This window comes from Eutrigla gurnardus (assembly GCF_963514095.1).
Source record: "Eutrigla gurnardus genome assembly, chromosome: 1".
In the NCBI taxonomy this organism is placed as follows: Eukaryota; Metazoa; Chordata; class Actinopteri; order Perciformes; family Triglidae; genus Eutrigla; species Eutrigla gurnardus.
The window spans coordinates 11,994,457-12,014,237 of NC_139915.1; the positions used below are offsets into that span (position 1 = coordinate 11,994,457).

General features: G+C 42.7%; 1 protein-coding gene and 1 long non-coding RNA gene across 5 annotated transcripts in view; one reads left to right on the forward strand and one right to left on the reverse strand.

Annotated features, from left to right (window-relative positions):
- The window catches only part of LOC311014575 (protein diaphanous homolog 3-like), a 172,294-nt gene extending 155,735 nt beyond the window's left edge, over positions 1-16,559 (forward strand). For all 4 annotated transcript variants that reach the window (XM_084011242.1, XM_084011245.1, XM_084011244.1 and 1 more), the window contains one exon: positions 15,129-16,559. In XM_084011242.1, the coding sequence (XP_083867368.1) occupies positions 15,129-15,499 (371 nt within the window). In that variant the 3' untranslated portion in view covers positions 15,500-16,559. The remainder of the gene's footprint in view (positions 1-15,128) is intronic.
- Positions 12,561-13,687, reverse strand: LOC311014600. The gene is made up of 3 exons (XR_014597278.1): positions 13,382-13,687; positions 12,783-12,822; positions 12,561-12,701 (listed from the first exon to the last, which is right to left on the reverse strand). It is a non-coding gene; the product is annotated as an uncharacterized lncRNA (long non-coding RNA).
- Positions 16,560-19,781: the final 3,222 nt, after the last annotated feature.

Genomic DNA, 19,781 nt, shown 5'->3' on the forward strand with positions numbered 1-19,781 from the left:
GCACTCCAGTTTTTTCCCCATAGCATACAAAGATGAATCACCATGGTCTGAGCCAATCAGAGACCGAGTAGGGGCTGGCCTAGGTTTCTGATTGGCCCAGTCTTTTTTTCTGTGAATGTTTGTGAGGAAAAGTAATCAAGTAGAGTGACTTGAGCGTCAAAAATGAAGACAACTGTTGTTCGCTTTTTTCGTACAGAAAGTTGCTGTGCCTGTAACACCTGTCTCCCCTCGCGCCGTAAGATACCGGTCCTGTCTCACTGTCTCCCCTCCCGGCGTAAGATACTGGTCCTGTCTCACGCGTCTTCATCCAAGCCGGTGTCGCGAACCGGGCGGTCCGGTCGGGTGTAGTTTTAAGAACCGGTCATTTGATTCGGTCTCCGGTTCACGCGGGCGGGCCGACAATATGCAGTACGGCCAGAGCCAGGCTGGGAATGCTGCCGTCAGAGCGTCGTCGGTCAGAATCTTTTAAAAAAACACCAGAAAGACAACCGGTACTGGGACTGCAGCATTAGAATAGTACTGATTTTTTTTACTATTCAAATTTTATTCGATTCCCGTTCATTCCAGTTCATTCCAACAGCCCTACCCAGCACCAATATGTAGACCTGGGTCTCATTCAATAATTTCAAATACTGTAATAGAGTTTCAAAACTGATACCGTTGTCTCATATGTTACACTGAGAAATATAAAGATTCAAGAAGAAACATTTTCTTGAACAAAAAAAGGGCGACGTCTTACATGTTGTCTGAACAGAAATGTTCCTAGTAAAACAGCCTAAAATCTAGGAAAACATATTATGGAATCCGCCACCATCAAAGAAACGAGATTAAGATCACACCAGACATCCAATTCCAACTTTCTGCACTGGACAGTTTTCGATACCTGGACACATTACAGACATTTGCAAAATAGTTTTTTAGGTTCAAAACCAAACCCAACTTACTTCATTTATAAATTATGAATTATCATTTAGAAAATGTATGTACTCTGAATATATGATACATCATATTTAATGTACGGGTTATACCACCTACCTGGATCTTGAAAACCAATTAACACCAGCAATGTAAAAAAAAAATTAGATTGATTCCACTAAAGGTTTATTCTGATTAATATGGAATATTAACCTTAGTGATGAGTTTGTTCAAAAACCCAGCACATCTTTCGTTCATTTGTTTTAATTGGAAACTTGAATTTAGCCGAAAAATCATGGTGGCTGAACATGTGTTATGGATACAGATGGCTTATGCAGGTTCTCCATAATACACTGCAGTCTGTGTGTGTGTGTGTGTGTGTGTGTGTGTGTAGCGCACAGGAGTCTATCAGTTGTACTCCTCATCTATCATATAAACTTCTCCTCTGTCCACCAGTTCATTAATCCATTTTACAGACTGATTGGATGCTAACCACAAACTATGTGCTTCTGTGTGTTTGTCTGTCTGTGGATGCATGTGCGAGTGTGTTGCAGCTTTGTGTCTGGAGGCGTGTGAAGGATCAATATTTTACTCTCCCAGTGTGACAGGTATACACTGCTGCAGAAAGCGGCTGATAGAAACCCTTAGTTAGTGTGAAGCCACTGAGGGGAAATACATATGCATTGGACCACGGCTGCTGGGGGTATTTACCAGCGGTAACCACACAAACAACAACAGGTAGCAGAGCCTGAAACCAAGACATGTTTAATTCATGTAGCAGGCAGCAGAGCACATCAGCTATAGCCCTGTATCAGTGAAATGGCCATTGCTTATTAGAAAAGGACTGTGTGTGAGAGAGAGTGAAGAGAGACAGAGACCCCAGGAAGTGATGCTGTCCCTGTACAAGGAAACATTCTCAGTCCATTACCCTGCATGTAGGTATAATTAGGGTAAAGCAGGACTAAGAGCCCAGGCTGCTACAACCATCTGCCAGGTGTATTTCCTCTTTGAAATACAACCAGACAGATATGTTTATATTGCAAAGGATCATACCTCTTTCCCTTTTTTGCATCTTTTACCCCATTTATTCCAGACTGCATATTGTATAATCGCTGACCATGGCCTAGTACAGCAGGTTGTTAGATATATGAATGTATTTTAACAACTTGCAGTGCCTGAGATGGATCATTTACAACATTAAACATGGCAGTGCAGTTTAAAGTGAGGACAGTCATTATTTTTCCAAGATGCTATTTCTAAGCTGTTAAAAGAACTCCTAAATGAACTAGTGTTTATTTATTATTTCCCCCCCAAAAAGCACACTGCAATTGTGTCATTATATACATATATATGCATGGTAAACATACAGTAGCTATTACACCATAATGATAACACTAGTTTGCTGTGTCATTGGATATGTCTGTATTTCGTATTTATATAAGCTTTAATCATGCACTCATTGTCTATACAGTATATTGAGTTAATTGAAGATGGGCTGTCTGTCAAACATTCTACTCCTGAAAAGGCCACTAGAATATAGATGGAGTTGACACCTATGTGTTTGATGTGTGATGTCTTGGAAAACAGCGTTAGCATTAGACAGTGGCTAGGTGAAAACTTAAGTTTTATAAGATTTATTTGAATTGTATTCTCAGTAGAGCATCCTCTGCAGTGTGAGCCAGTAGTGTGTATAGGGCAGTGGTACTACTGGCAGTTGAGCCGGGCTCACTTTTGAGACATTGTTCAAAGCACCAAGGCATGCTAACGCAATGTCATGCTTGGCTGCTGCTGACAGTGGCTGGGGTTCACACTGAGGGGCAGAAGACTTGAGGGACATCCAGCTCAGCCCTTTCATATTCTCAATGTTGCCCTTTTGGTTTTAAGCAGTAAACCACCCCAACACTCCTGCCCACTCCCTGCTCACTTTGTCATGTACACTTGATTTTAATACGACTCAGTCATGTCTGTTTAGGCATGGCAGGGGAAATGTGTTGACACGCCTTTATGAGCGTGTCCCTTATGTACACAGTTGTCCCTGTGCACACACCGTTGCCATGTCCCGTTAAATAATATTTATGATCGCTATGGATTTGTTTGTAGGTGAGTCATAGTGGGTGACCTATAAATGTCAAGGAACTGCCCCCACTCTCTCTTTTGAACCAGTATGATTCCTATCCAGGCGCCGCTTGCTGTGTTCATAGATTACGTCCAAGAACGTGTATTAGCTTTCCATCATATTGGTTTGATTTTTACCGCTTGAAATAACAGGTCTCTCCACTTGTGTAAAGTCTACTATAAAAGCAGACAATTTGCATCATTTTCTGAAAATTAGCTTTATGTCTTTACAAAGGAATTTGACCAAAGTGGCAATTTGGATACTGCTCTTTTTTTGGACTGACCATCACTGTCACTAAATCAACATACTTCAGCAGGATGGATCAGTTGTAGTGTGAGCCCGTAGGGCTTCAACTCACGATCACACTCAATGTCACTTAATCTGTCGATAACTGTTAATCTAATAATCATTCCCAAAGCCCAATTTAACATCATCAATGTAAAAAAAACTCAAATATATTCAATTTAGAATGACAAAAAAAACAAATCCGTGTTTTTGTGTTGTTTTTTTTTTACTTATTATCCAAACGCATATTGCTTTATTTGTGTTGATCCCCTGATTGATTAGCTTAACCAAAATCGCTAAAAAGTCCAGTAAATGCCGTTTAGAGCCAGGTATTGGTGTGGTAGAATAAATGCATACAATCAAGGACACAAAACAAAATGTGATGTTGGTTTTCCACCAACAACATGATCTATTCCTCTGTACGAAGATATCTGGGGTTGTTTAAATGTGAGAATGGGGGGTGAAAACACAGCTCAACAAAGCAACAACAAAAACAACTTTGATATGCATTAGAGCAGGACAGGCTTCAGTTACCTATAACAGTGCTGGTTTTACCCACAGGGATTGTCATAGTGCTCTTTGAACAATCTATTCCCACATCTCCTTTATTTTCTCTTCTTCTGTCTCGTTATTGCTCCCTCCCTTTTTCTTACTCTATTTTAGTCCAGTCCAAATCACAATCATTGCCTCCAAATCACTCTCCTGGGGCATTTTTATTCTGCCCATCTTGTCGTCATTGTCCCCCATTATCATCCCATTTCTTCAGCTGTTGCCCTCCTTCCACTCTCCCTTCATTGCTTGTTGCTTCTCCTCTTATTAATCCTGTGTGCTCTTTTTCTATGTGACAGACCACTATGCACATACACAGTTGCGTACGATGAACAAGCTAGGGACCAACCTTCAATGACCGGTGTGTTGCCAGGTACCTATCTTTAATTACAGCCAACCTAATGCACACGGGCAAACTAACAAGCTGTCTGGCCGCTTTTACCTCTTACAAGGCTTGCTGGGGGGCATTGGAGCATCACACACATTTTTGACACCATACTTGTTCAACTCTTATTAACTGTCCTCTGCCCGTCTCCTCTCTGTACAAACACACTCAATCATAGTTTTTTACAGCACAAAAAAGACTCACATATAAAAAATGATGGTTACTTTGCATCTGTGGACTGACCTAAGTGTCGATGAGGGAGAGGAGAGGCAGCTGGGCCAGGAAACTTGTCCAAGGAGTTTCTCTCTTTTTTCTGCATTCAAATGATTCATCTGTGGAAACAAAAAAGTTTATTCTGTAATTGAAGTAATAATTAGTTGCATTTTCATGTTCACGGCTCCAAAAAATTGAGGCAACACTTAAATCGCACATCAGATCTTGATGAAATTATTCAAGTTTAACATTTAAACTGATGTACATCGTGTCATTTGATAAAAACTAAATTACTTAACAACAGACGATGGAAACCAAAATCCTCAACCCATTTAGGGCTGGATCTAAAGTAAAACATTGAAATCACAGGCTAATCCAACTCATAATGTGACTCAGTAGTAGGGGTGGGAAAAAAAATCGATATTGCAATATATTGTTGTGCTCTCTGTCGCAATAAATAAATCGATATACTGACGGCAAATATCGATATTTTGGGTCTACGGGTTTTTTTAGACTCCCGTCGGTGCGTCTAAGAGTTTACGGTTCTCCGGAGCGGATCCGCGGGGGCCGCCCGCTGCCCGGTCTGATTGCCTATTTACGAGCAGGATTCCGAGCGGCACGCTAGAGTTTAGAGGCTCACGGACTCACGGACTCTGGCATCGGGTACCCCGAGGCGGAGGAGGAGGGTCCGCCGACGTGACCCGCCGGCTCCCCGCCGGCGCTGCCCTCGTTTTCCCCCGCTAGAGCAGCACCGGTTCAAAAATGAGCGTCATGCGCGAATGACGCGAATGAAGCGAATAGTCCAAAATGATCAAGCGGCGCGATACACGCGTCTCACGCGATTGTATTTGCGTCTATCGCGTCCGTTGTGAACGCCGCATAAGCGCGGCCGTGTGCTGGCCGGTGCTGTTGTGAGCTTCAAGCGCTTTTCACACAGCATTGAGGGCATGAAGACCCACTTTCCGGCCGGGCTCGATTGCCTATTTACGGGCAGGATTCCGGGCGGCGCGTGTTTACCGTCCGCCGGAGGGTCCGCATGTGTGGATCCGCGGAGCCGTGTGCTGCCCGGTGTTGCTGTGAGCTTCAAGCGGTTTTCACCCAGCTCTGAGGGCATGAGGCCCGACTTCCCAGGTACTGGATGGGTGAACATAACTCTGCACATAATTGGTTGCATACTGAAATGTGCCCAATATTTCATTTAATTCTGATGTTATTCTTATCTTGTTTAGCTATTGTTAAACTAAAACGGGCCCAAGTTTACATAAAACAAGTTGCTACTGACTTTTCAATATCAGAAAGCACTGTCCTGGTTTACATAAGACATGTTATTAATGTTCATGCACTTTAATGTGTCCAGCTGGACAGTGTTTATTCATTTGTACATTGTACGAAGTTTTGGAATTTATTTTTTATGCATATTTTTTCTTTTTCAGTCACATATCGTGATATATCGTTGATGAAATTTCTTGCAATATATTGAATATCGCAGATATCGTGTATCGTGATATTATCGTTATCGTGGGCCAAATATCGTCACAGTATCGAATCGTGAGTTACCCGTATCGTCCCACCCCTACTCAGTAGTGTGTTTGGCCGCCGCTGGCCTCTATGCACTCCTGACAACATCTGGGCTGTTCCTGATGAGTCGGCGGATGGTGTCCTGGCTGATCTCATCCTTGACCTGGATCAGGGCATCATTGAGCTCCTGGACAGTGTGGCGGTACTTGGCGTCGTTGAATGCACCGATACTATAACGTCCCATCGGTACTCAATTAGACTTCACACTGGCCAAATGAGGCCGGGCTAGTCCTGCACCAGGAGGAACCCAGGGGCCACTGAGCAGCGTCAGGTCTGACAAACAACCTGAGGATTTCATCCAGGTACCTAACAGCAGTCAAGAGTACCATTGTCTATGACATGGAGGTTTTTGTGACCCTCCAAGGATGTGCCTCCCCAGACCATCACTGACCCACCACCAAACCGGTCCTGCTGGGTGATGTTACAGGCAGCATACCATTCTCTGCGTCAGTGTGAACCCGCTCTCATCTGTGAAGAGAATGGGATGCCAATGGTGGACCTGCCTATTCTGGAGTTCTCTGATGTAACATGTAGACCAGCAGCCTGCTGGAGGTCATTTTGTAGGGCTCTAGTGTTCCTCCTGGTCCTCCTCCACAAAGGAGCAGATCCCGGTCCTGCTGCTGGGTTGATGCCCTTCTACAGTCCTGTCCAGCTCTCCTGGTGTTACAGCCAGTCTCCTGGTATCTCCTCTATGCTCTTGAAACTGTGCTGGGAGACACAGCAAACAGTGACAAAGCCACTAGCAGAACACAACACTAGAGACGAATCAGTCAGGAAGAAGGAGAGTGCAACTCACATCAAAACCATTCCCTTTTTTGGGGTTATCTTGCTTTTTCCTCTTCACTGGCCCTGTTGTCACTTTCATTAACATCAAAGCAGGTGAAATTGATTCACAATCACTCATGCTTCCTGAATGGACAGATTGATCTCCCTGAAGTTTAACTGACTGGGTGTTCTACTGCGATGATTAAGTGTTCCATCCACTTTTTTAGCACTGTCTTTGACCTGATCCTTGTGCAGTACACTGGTCACATATATTCCAATTATGGATCCAAAAAACAGGGCAAATAGTCATCATTAGACAGAAAACGCAGCAAACTGTCAAGCCGGCTAGCTGTGTAGTGATTTAATGGCAATGGTGTAGAAGTGTGTGCCTTATCTTGCTAACTTCAACTTGTTGTGTCACTCACTCCTCAGATAAAAAAAGACACTTCAGTCTTTAGTTTTGTGACTCTGCATGAATACTCTCTTCTTAAAGTGATAAAATACAGCAAAATTCATAAGAATAGAGAGAAGGGGTGAGCGAGAGATGAGAGGAAAGGCGTGTCTGCATCTGTATTTGCAGTGGCAAAAGCAAAATTGTGAATTCCTCTCTGCAGCCTTAAATAAAATAATCACCCTATGCTGGACAGGGCCTTTTGGATTTGTACAAAATGCCTCCCCATCAGACATTGAATAAACCACCATGGTTCCAGCTTGATGTTCCCAACAATATTCTCAAACCATTCATAGCAGCGTTTAGTCCGCTTTGTTTGAGATTTGACTGGTCTCATGCTGCCACAGGACCAGTGTCAGAAGCTAGTTAAAAGGCTGTGTGCTGCGGCACTTCCAGTTTAAAGACACATGTTGGAGTAAAGCTGTAAGAGCAGAGAGACAACACATTTAGACTGCCAGCTCTTTTATCATCATTTTTCAAGTGCTTTTTCTTTTCTGTTCTGCCTTCCTCTTAAGTTAAAGAAGTCGACAGACTGAGGACTGTGATCGATTAGCAGAAGAGCAATGTGTTCATGTTGTGCAGACATGCAGAAAATGCCAATCTCTAGGCTTTCTCGTGTGTTGCCTTTTTTTTTTCTCCAATCTCTTAACGGCCCTTCATGTAGAACAGTAAACGACAGGCAAGCACTGCCACAGTCTAGACTTCACTCTCTGTCTCTGCTAAGGCTCCCTGTCTAAACCCGCCTGGAGAGAGATGAGTAAAAGCTCATCTGCGTCCGATGAAGCAGCACATAGAAATGGAGCCAACGATCTTACGTGAGAAAAAGTGAATTTTACTGCTATTTGCAGATGGAATAAAGCCTCTCACTCTTTTCTAATATTGGACAGGGAAGCTTTTCCAATAGACTGCTGTCACAGTGAGGTGTAAAAATCAACTGCTATATGTTATATAACCAGTAAAAGGGTACAAGCTGATTCCTAATGTACAGTTCCAAAATTAAAAATGCATCGGTTTCGATCGGGGACACCAGAAACCTTGACAAAAGAACACTTTAAACCCTTTTTCACTGTCATTAACTTTCTCTTTTAAGAAAACACCATTGCTACTAAATATTGTTAGTTTGAAACATTGCCTGCAGGAGCAGTGAACCTGATGCAAGCTAACACAGAAACTAGCAATTCCAACTAACCCTCCTTGCCCCAAACTCCTCCTGGTCAAAGGCAATAACTGAAGCAATACACTCTTTTATTTACAAGGACATTCAACCATTTGGCGTTGTTAAAGTGCTGGACTTAAATAGATGAAAATGACCCTGAAATTGAGGTAAACAATTCCCAGTTGCCAACATTTAAGTGAAAAATGCATCCCTTTGGGGACTGTCCAAAAGGTTGCCCTTTTTGTCACTGCTTATTGTTAATGGAGGACTCCACGAATGTCATACATCATTGTCTGTGTATAGACCTTGGGCATTACTACTGGTATGTGCAAAAGCCTTTGTGGAAGCGCAGAGATCTGCGCACAATCTGATTGATTGCCTCTAGTGATGTCATCTCTTGGGGCTTAAGACAACAGGTTTGAAAATGAAAACCATCCTGGTGTGTTGAGTGTGTAGGTCACCCCTCAATTTTGCTTGTGACTATTACATTAGCCTCTATCATTACGCACTGGATTCTACTGAACTGCCGATGGTTGAGTGGAATTGTGGGTTATGTAGACGGCAGGTTTTGACCAAGAAGAGATTGTATCTGGTTAATTTCCATTGTGATTCTGAAAATGTCCTAAGAGTGCAATGCTACATTGGTGGTGTACTCTTTTAATTACAGGTAGTGTGACAGTTGGGTTGTTTTTGTAGTTATGTTTTGTATCAGATGTGTGTCTAAATGAGACTGATACACAATCCTACCATCACAGCATGTGCTCAGTATGTTTTTTTTCTTTAAATTCCACTATAGGACCAGTGTCGGTTGTTGGCTAAAGAAATACAACCTGTAAAATGTTTTACATGTCTCAGCAGGGTTTTACAGCTCACACGGAGGCATTGCATGGAGAAGCTAGCGAGGCTTGAAAGGAAGGGGCAGCTAGGTGCCACAGGCGGGCAGAGTGAGAAGAAATGTAACAGCACTTTGATCATGTTCCCCATTAAAGGGCCCTGTTAAGAAGAAAAGAGATGTACTTTTGGATAAGAGCTCATATTTTAATCTCTTTTTGAAGTGTGAATTTATTTGTATTCATACAGTACTTTGTATTTCTCCCCAGTATGTGTTTACATATATAACCATTAAGAGTCCAGGCAGAGTATAATTAAAGTATAATTCATGGTAATAAATAGGGGTGGGAAAAAAAATCGATATTGCAATATATTGTTGTGCTCTCTGTCGCAATAAATTAATCAATACACTGACGGCAAATATCGATATTTTGGGTCTACGGGTTTTTTTAGACTCCCGTCGGTGCGTCTAAGAGTTTACGGTTCTCCGGAGCGGATCCGCGGGGGCCGCCCGCTGCCCGGTCTGATTGCCTATTTACGGACAGGATTCCGAGCGGCGCGCTAGAGTTTAGAGGCTCACGGACTCACGGACTCTGGCATCGGGTACCCCGAGGCGGAGGAGGAGGGTCCGCCGACGTGACCCGCCGGCTCCCCGCCGGCGCTGCCCTCGTTTCCCCCGCTAGAGCAGCACCGGTTCAAAAATGAGCGTCATGCGCGAATGAAGCGAATAATCCAAAATGATCAAGCGGCGCGCGTCTCACGCGATTGTATTCGCGTCTATCGCGTCCGGTGTGAACGCCGCATAAGCGTGGCCGTGTGCTGGCCGGTGCTGTTGTGAGCTTCAAGCGCTTTTCACACAGCATTGAGGGCATGAGGAACCACTTTTCGGCCGGGCTCGATTGCCTATTTACGGGCAGGATTCCGGGCGGCGTGTGTTTACCGTCCGCCGGAGGGTCCGCATGTGTGGATCCGCGGAGCCGTGTGCTGCCCGGTGTTGCTGTGAGCTTCAAGCGGTTTTCACCCAGCTCTGAGGGCATGAGGCCCGACTTCCCAGGTACTGGATGGGTGAACATAACTCTGCACATAATTGGTTGCATACTGAAATGTGCCCAATATTTCATTTAATTCTGATGTTATTCTTATCTTGTTTAGCTATTGTTAAACTAAAATGGGCCCAAGTTTACATAAAACAAGTTGCTACTGACTTTTCAGTATCAGAAAACACTGTCCTGGTTTACATAAGACATGTTATTAATGTTCATGCACTTTAATGTGTCCAGCTGGACAGTGTTTATTCATTTGTACATTGTACGAAGTTTTGGAATTTATTTTTTATGCAAATTTTTTCTTTTTCAGTCACATATCGTGATATATCGTTGATGAAATTTCTTGCAATATATCGAATATCGCAGATATCGTGATATTATCGTTATCGTGGGCCAAATATCGTCACAGTATCGAATCGTGAGTTACCCGTATCGTCCCACCCCTAGTAATAAATGAAAAGAAATGCTAATATTAGTAATTTGACAAAACATGATGCCTGATAATGAGCGCTAGCATGCTCTCTTACTACTCTCCCAGAAGACCGAAATGGCACCCGTTTAAAATTTCAACAAAAAGTGTAAACAAGGTATTAAAATGCAAATTGTCAATGCAACATTTGATCCTTTTCTCAACAGCCGAGCCTGTGAGTGTGTTATTTGTAAAGGAAATGTGTGTTTTGTTTAGGCCTGATCGAGCACAAAGCAACATGCGTTGGGAGTGGAGAGGAGAGTTTTTAAAGGGGCCCTATTATGAAAAATCGACTTTTCCATGTTTTTCAACCCTAAAATGGGTCCCTGGGGTGTCAATAAGTCCCCACAGTATCAGAAAAGACCACCATCTCCCTGTTTCACTTTCTCAGTTTGAAAGAAATCCTCCCGATAAACGAATGGTTTGCAGAATGTCCACTAAATGACGTCAGCACCGAATTTTGCTGTGCCTTATGGGTCATCTCGGCTCATTAGAATCGCTCCACCTGTGTGGTCCCGCCCACATAATCCCCATACCTGTTGGCTGTCAGTGTGATGTACATACAAACCAGTGGACCAAAATGCCAAAATCAACGGAAAGCAAGTTGGCAGTCCAATTGCTGATATTTACTGGCATCGTCGGAGCATCTACGATGGAAATGTGTGCACACGCGTCCATAAATGTGTGTTTGTGTGTGCGACGCAATTCACCGACAGGAGCTTTGACAACATGGGTCGCTACAGCTCAGGATATGCCTCTAACCTGAGGCTAAAGTTTGGATCAATACCGACAGTCCGAGAGCCAACCACAGACACTGAAGCGGTAAGTTTCTAAATATTATGTAATATGCCGTGTTACAGTTTACCGTTGCTTTCTTGGATTGGCGTGTTGCATGTTAAAGCTTCCATTGTATTGATATTGAGGACCGTTAACGTTACGTAGTACTGCGGGGGCCCAAACCTGTAAAATAACGCTAGACATCAGTTTGCTTGGGAACGTTTTGTAGCTTGAATGCGGCAGCAAGAGCAGCTGATCTGTGTTTGTTTACACGCCGATGCAAAGACAACGTCACCAAACGTTTGTTTTTGCACCGCTAACGAAGGGATTTTACGAGCTATTGGTGCGTCACCACATCAGTTATAGTGAAATAGTAACGTGTTCCACATTTCAGATGTAGTGGTAAACTCTGACTGTCTGACTGTCTGTCTGCTTACAGAGCAGCAGCTCACATCAGCGTCCCACAGCGACCCACCACAGCTACTGTTGGCACTCACCTGTCTAGGAGGACAGGTAAAGGTGTGTAGCCTGACATGTAGCCTACTTTAGATCAGGTTTAACAGCAACTACTAGTAGTTGTGCAGATGTGTATTTCTATTAGCTGATATCATGGGTTTCATTCCTCCATACAACTCTGTTACAGCTACTGTGTCCTGCAAGGACTTTGGTGTTGGCACAGCCATGGTTCCAGACCCGTTTCACAACCACTCCAATAAGGAGACCATCACAGAGAGCTCGCCTGGACCCGGTAGAGGAGGAGGATACTTTGGAGGGCAGCTCTTCCTTGACTTCAGAAGAGCTTGATATGACCCTGCAGAGTCGGCCACAAACAGTTTGCGTTTGTGTTCTGATATAACTGTGAATTTCAACTGCTGATTAATTTGACAATAAAGTCTTTACAGTAATTGTAAAATGTGTCATGGTTAATATTACTGAAGTAACGGTCAGGAAGACTGCATAATATGTTGCATAGAGGGATTTATTTTTATAAAACACAATTGATAAACAAACAACAGACTGCTGTATTCCTCTTAAGTGTAAAGCACCATAACCAGCTGTATATTTCATGCGTTTTGGAGAGAGAACATTCAGACAGACAGTTCCAACCAGGTTGTCCCACCATGCAAGCCTCTTCCTCCTCCAGCTTCTGCATCCGTCTTCTTACCTAGTGTGAATCATGATCATCGTCATGTTGTATGAATAATAATCTCAACAGACAACTTGGTGTAACAGACAGTAACATTACCTGTGGTGTCTCCATGCAGCAGACGTGCCCACATGGTCACCTAGATGAATATAGTACAGAATTTGAGCATTTCAACAACAAATCTTGTTAATATGGTAACCTGACTGACTTTGCTGACAAGCTGAGGTGTAAACCTCATGTTTGAATTTTGTAACAGTAAGTTTAGCACATAATGTTGAGATGGAGCACAATCACGTTTATAAAACACAGCACACAGCCTATAATTCACAATTCAGCACATAATTCTGGAGGACGACATGATACTGACCAAATCCTGTTCCTTGTATATCTTTATGTGTAGAGGATCAGGTTGTTAATCCCGTTAATGTGATGTAAACAAACTGCCCGCATACAGGACGCTGTTTTCATCGGGTTTTCATCCGTTTAAATATAATGTTGCGTCCCCATTTGGAAAACATGCAACTGTGAACTGTCAACAACACGGCACTACTAACGATATTAATTGTTGCCGAAAATAGCTCACAGATACGTTACTTATAGAGCGAAGAACGCAGCATTAGCGTCATTGTGCTCAGCGCTAGCTACGCTAACACACATCGAGTTACCGTCCAAAACGTTACACAGACATGTTAACTAACCATCCAGGTTCGTCCTGCTGCATCCGCGGCGTCGGAACTTCTACAGGAGCTGGTCCTGGTTCTGGGTCGGAGTCCGGTTCGAAGCGGTACGGCTGGACCGCTGTTAGTTTGTAGCGTAGAACCATAACCATGGCAACAAGCTGGACGCGGACAGCACGGGGCGGAGAGACACAACCACTTCCTCAGTAGGAGCGGGGTCAGGGGTCATCTCATTAGCATAAGGCTACACCCCGACAGAATCACCCGTTTGAAAAAGTGGGGTAAAAAAGCTGAAAATGAGGAGTGTGATCCACTCCGAAATACATGTTCCGATTGTATTTTCCAGTTGAGGAATTCAAAGACCAGGTTTGGAGACATCAATAACTTATATTAACTTGTGGAAAAATAGCATAGGGCCCCTTTAAGAGGGAGGAACAGGACACATCGAGGAGGGCCGACAGTGGGGAATAATTGTCATCTTTCAAAAGTTGAGACTGCAGCAACAAGAAAAGAGTGCAAAATAATCAAGAGAAGATATTTTTAGGCAAACCACTCTACTCTATAGCATCCTTTCAAAAATCCTTGAGGCATTACGAGTTTGTGTGTGTGTGTGTGTGTGTGTGTGTGTGTGTGTGTGTGTGTGTGTGTGTGTGTGTGTGTGTGTGTGTGTGTGTGTGTGTGTGTGTGTGTGTGTGTCTGAATTATTTGCTTAATTTTTTTGCAGGCAGTTCCTTCTTGCCTGCTCTCTTTCCTCCCTTTATCCTTATTTATTTGTCAGAGGTTGTGTTCAGGGACGTTCCTTGTCATTCGTCAGCGCGGCCCATAAAACACACTGTCATGACTGACTGGCCACGCTCCAAACTCATTACCGATTGGCTGACAGAGCGGGTCGCTCGGTTCTGCTCTGCTGTGTTTGACTCCTGTTTGCCAGACATTTCAGGCTCAGGAAACTTTAAATGCAGTGGTGTCTTTTCTCACGCCACTCCTTTCAGCCTCACACTCAAGGTCACATGAATATGGATTTACCCCTCTCTTTCCAGCGCACACATACTGATGATGAAGTCTAAGATCTACTAAGAGGGATTATAATTCAGAACGTAGGTCTGATCTGGGCCGTCACTCGGCTCCACGGTCTGTCTGGGGGGGGCTGAGAGCGGGGGGAGCTGAGAGAAATAAGGAAGATGAAGAGGACTACTGTAGGAGCGTAGAGCTGAGATGAAGAGCGGAGGAAGGAGAATGGATGATAATGGTGGAATCAGGGGAGGTGGAGTCGGGTGGGAGGGTGTCATGTAGGAGAAAAAGGAAAGAGACTGGGAGATTGGAAAAGGGCAATGCACAATGTTATTGAGCTTCTGTTCCGATTGATCAGCCATATCCATTTCATCATCGTGAGCTTGCTGCATGGCATGGTCTGCTGCGGGGAAAAATGTGTCCTCATCAGTGTTTGTATACACGCCGTGTGTTTGTGCGTGTATTCATCCACAGTACAGTATGTGTGTAACTTTGCTTTCATTAAAATGCTTCTTTAATCATTTCTAAATACTCACGATTTAAATGCTGAGATCACGTTTAATGTAATGACCATGGCAATAAAGATTTGTTTTTTTGCTGCAGAATGACTGACACTTCATTTTGCGCTACCACGCTTGCTGTTTTCATCCTTTCTTGCTTGTAATTTGATCTGTAATATGATTAACCCCTCATTATTTTGTCTCACTCTCCCTCCTCATCCTCACAGTTGTGCTCTCTTTCTGTTTTTCACACACAGAAAACAACAAGGCACCTTTGCAAAGGTCTCGCTCTCGGCAGAATATAAATTTAGGTTCAGCGGTGGTGAATGCTCTTCCTGCCAAGGAGGGCCATAACGAGTCTGGGGGCCATCCATCTGCTGCCCGGGCCAAGGTCGCTGCATGTTCGGAGTCGGGTCGCAGGTACAAGAACACTGCGGTTCAGAGCCACTGGCTGGACAGAGAGAGGGTGGTGGAGAGAGAGACGGCTAGGCCGGCTGAGAAAGAGATGCAGGTTGAAGCAGAGGCTCCGGCCTACCAGCCATCCTCCACTGGGGCTGCAGTCAGCAGCTGTAGCGCCAATGGAGAGTCTGATTTAGAGGCTCTGCTGGCCAAACTCAGGGCCTTGTGAGGTTTCTCTTCACATAATCTTTGAATATGTATGTGCTCACACATATTAACGCACTCTGAATGTGACCAAAAAAGATTGTGCTTCAACAATTTTGCAAGCAAGCAGAAAATGTAGTAAATATAAGGGCAGGTGAATTACAATTCTTGACATTAAATACAGAAAGAAAGATGTGTTTGAAAGCTTCGTAGAAAATAGATTTGTATAAAACAACCAATAAATGTAAGGACCATGCTATTTGCACTCAATGGTACAGACATCGATCCTTCTCTAAAGAAATTCAGGCATGTAGAGTACAAGTAGCTGGTCACCCATATAATTTCATCAGAGGTTACTTTATGCAATAAATAATATATTTACCAAAGTTGTGTTTAATTGAAACACTTAAGCATATTAGTGTCATACACAACAAATTTGGCCAAAATAGATTCAGCAGCTAGACTGATCCTGTAAAGTCCACTGCCAAACATGTTTGGCTACCATTTATAATATGAATAGAAACTTTTCTCTAAAATTCAGATCCTGATACATAGACCATTATTTTAGACCTGCATCCTTGTCTTGTCTTACCTGTATTTTAGTTTTAAATTTCAGTTATTTTCATATACATGTGACAATTAATTAAGTTTAATCATATATCTGCATTTATTGCTTTCTGTATTTAATTATTTTCTATGTTTTTCTTTCTTTTTTCTTTGACTCTTTTTCATTCCTGCGATGCTGTATCTTTTATATTCAAAGCATTGAGCCTATTGTTTGTATTTTCAAAAGAAAAAGTGATCTATTCTATAAACCTATATATCATATCATATCCATATACACAAGGGACACATACAAATGCCATAGGATTTATGTAACAGCATTTAGATGTCACTTAGACAAGTTGATTTTGGTTGTACTATTTTGTCTCTGTAGCACTGCTAGCCAGATTATTTCACTGGGAGGAATATTGTTCATCCAGCTCCTGGAACCAGAATTGATGCTGCTTCTCTCATACAGTCTCACCGAAATTACTCATATCTTAAGCATATTTCTTCGCACACTTTTATAGACCCATTTACAATAAAATGAAAAAAATAACCTGTTGTCTTTTTCATCAATCACAAAGGTTGCAAACGTATCACTGACATCCATCAGTGTTAATGTGTGTGTGGCTGTTAGCGTTTGTGTTTGTTCTCCGTCTTGCCTACAGTCATTATACTTAAACATTTACCGAGTTGCTGAGCAGAAACACAAATCGCATTCTTGCGTTGTTGCTCCTTGAATATTTGCATTGATCAAGTATATGGCTTGATTGGTGATTGGACTTCAGTATTCAGCCTTCAGCTCCTTATGCATTTAATTATTCTGTGAGAGTCAGCGTAATGTAAATGCAATATACACTTTATTTTTATTTACTGATTTCTAAAATGTAGTGCAGCGTAAAACGACTCTTGTGTGCAGTGTCCTTGTAGAAGTGCTTTTGCTGTTGCTACTCAGTGCATACTTTGCTCCATAATGAGCTGTTTTTATTTTATTATTCATGAACTCTACTAAATCATGTATACACGTAATAAACATCCAGATGCATCATAGCTTCTGTGCATCTATAAATTGTCTAAGTAAAACTTCCACCTGACTCAAAGCATGTGAACAACATGTGTGAACTTTGATCATCCACTTTTATTCATTAAAGAAGACATTCATTTTAAACATAGATATAATCCACAAGTCCCATATAATGTGGATTAACAGAATTGAGAGCGAGATCTGCCGACCAGTTAACCCACTATCTGACAGGGTCTCCTGGCTGTGGCCTGTCAGTGGGTGAACATCTTCACTGGGAGCGTCAACTGTCCCCATCTAAAACACCTGCGTGTGATCCACAGTGTGTAGGAAAGCGAAGCAGTTGTTGCTCCACCAGCAGCCTTGATTCAGCTTTTCCCCATCTGCAGTGTGCTTTTTACTGAGCGCGTTACAATCAAACCACTTTTAAGGTTTTTCATGGTTCTCTGTGAGGCCCAGTTACCTTCTTCAATACGTCAGTGTTTTGTAAAACAGCTGCCACTACTTCAGCAGAGTTTTTTCTCCCCCCTTTTCTCTCCAATACCACGGAGGATTATCTTAGTGTCTAGGTCGCTGAAGAGATTATGATTGTGGGTGTACTGTTTTGCCGAACATGGTTTTTCTGAGGACGTGATAGTAATACGAGTTAATGTGTGTGCCCTTAATGTGAATCTGATTTACATTTGTCTTACACTTTTGCATACATTTGCTTCATAATGGGTCGTGTGTGTGGATGGATGGATGGATGGATGGACAGATGGATAGCACTTTATTATCACATGGAAATTTGTCTTGCATTCACCTGCTCCGACAAACACTCCGTCATAAAGGCTCTCATACAACATACAGACATATCTACAGCATTAAAAAAAGACGTACACATACAATATTAAGTATTATTCCCATGGTTGCATGAACCGTGTGTGTGTGTGTGCATGTGCGTGTGTCTAATTGTGTGGAGAACATTTTGTCCAGGAGTTGGAGCCTGGAGCTGCATGCACATTAACAATAAATTCTCTTTAATTTCCTTCATCCAAGATCTGAAGAATTACATTTTCTTACAGCATCTGTGCAGGCCTTTCTTTGGAAAGCAGGGAACTGACCGGCTAAACTCACAGACAGTACAAATTGAGAGGAGAAGGAGAGCATAAGGGGGGTAGGATCTTGTTATGCTGAGGGAGCCTTCATTACTCACAGGCCTGTGTTCCAGCCATGAGGTTTATCTATGGGCCTAATAAAGTGGAGCAAAACATATTGTGTAGCAGATTGCAATCTGGGCTTCTTTGATTGGAGATGAAGTTAAAAAATGTGTCTAAGGATGTGTAGAAGAGGGAGAAAGTACAGGGCCGATCAACAGATTTGTCACCATTTCTTTCAAGAGTCAAAGAGTGAGCTCTCACACACGTCGCGCTTTTGAATTGATATGGTTCAAAAATCACTTTGTTTCATGGTTGTTTGGCAGAATCATTTTTGTAATCTGCCGATGGTGTCAGTCACGGTTAAAGTGAGTCCCCTACAAAATATGTTTAAATGCTACGAAATCAAATATGTTACACTCACTGGCCACAGCTTTTGCAATCCAGAAACAAGGATGTTCTTAGAGTGTGGATATAGGCTACGTAGTCTCTCCCAATCAAAGCCTACAATGTTCATTTAATTTGTTTATTATTTTTATTATACAACTATATTTTTTGTTTATTTGCTCCCACAGCTTTAGATGCTGTTGTTGGGTCAGCGGATGTATTCAATGTTTTCATTATTATGCTTGCTGCTGTTGTTATTCTTGCTTCTCCCTGTTTCTCTCTCCTCTATTGTCACCACAACCGCGTTCTGTTTCCTTTTCTCTCCTCGCTTGACCCTCCTTGTCCGCACCGGTTGCCTCGCACAATAATAAATCAAATTCAAAGTTTGCAACAGGGGTATTTTAGACCCCTCCCCTTGCAGAGAACATTTTGTGTGGTTTCATACTGTCTAAATTGTCGGACGGAACAGGGTAAAAAGAAGAGGAACTATTCATCATACAGCACACATTCACTGTTAATCAATGTGAGACTGAAGCACATAGACTTAAAGCCTAAAACTGTTGTATGAAGCATGTGCTAGACTGCAGTCTTGGGTTTGTTCCCTCAGATGTGTGAGATAGATAACTACACAATGTGTTTATGTGCCATGCTTTTCCTGCAGATTCTGTTCTTTGCCTAGCAACAGCAAAAGAAATAGTCTTGCACGTTAGCCCCATTTTTCCATATTTCTGACTCCTCGCTGCCTGTATGTTTAGGTGCTCAAAGAAAAATCGTTGTTATTGCTCTGTTCATCAATGCGTCAATCTTTCAGCTGTTCCCAAAACTTTCACTCTCCACTTCAAATGAATTCAAGTGCTCAGAAAGTATGTTTTCTCTTTAAAATGTGCTCTTTCTTTTCCATCTCCCACAACCAAACAGCTGTATTTCCCCCCTCATCTTTATCGTGAAGCCGCACCATAGAGCATCACTCTGTGACAGAACCTGACTAATCATTGCACAGCGCATGCAGAGTCACCTTGTTGCTGGGCTCAGATCCAGGATGAGACTTCTCTGGTGGTAAACCAAAACCCTAATAGTGTCACCCAGGGACAAATCGGGCTAGCGTTCATTTCTGGTAATAGATCAATCCAGGCTGAAGAAATGTTCATGTCATGTGCAAAGTGCTTATGCTGTGTTTTGTGGTTGAACATTTCACTTAAGAATAGATTTTTCCTGCA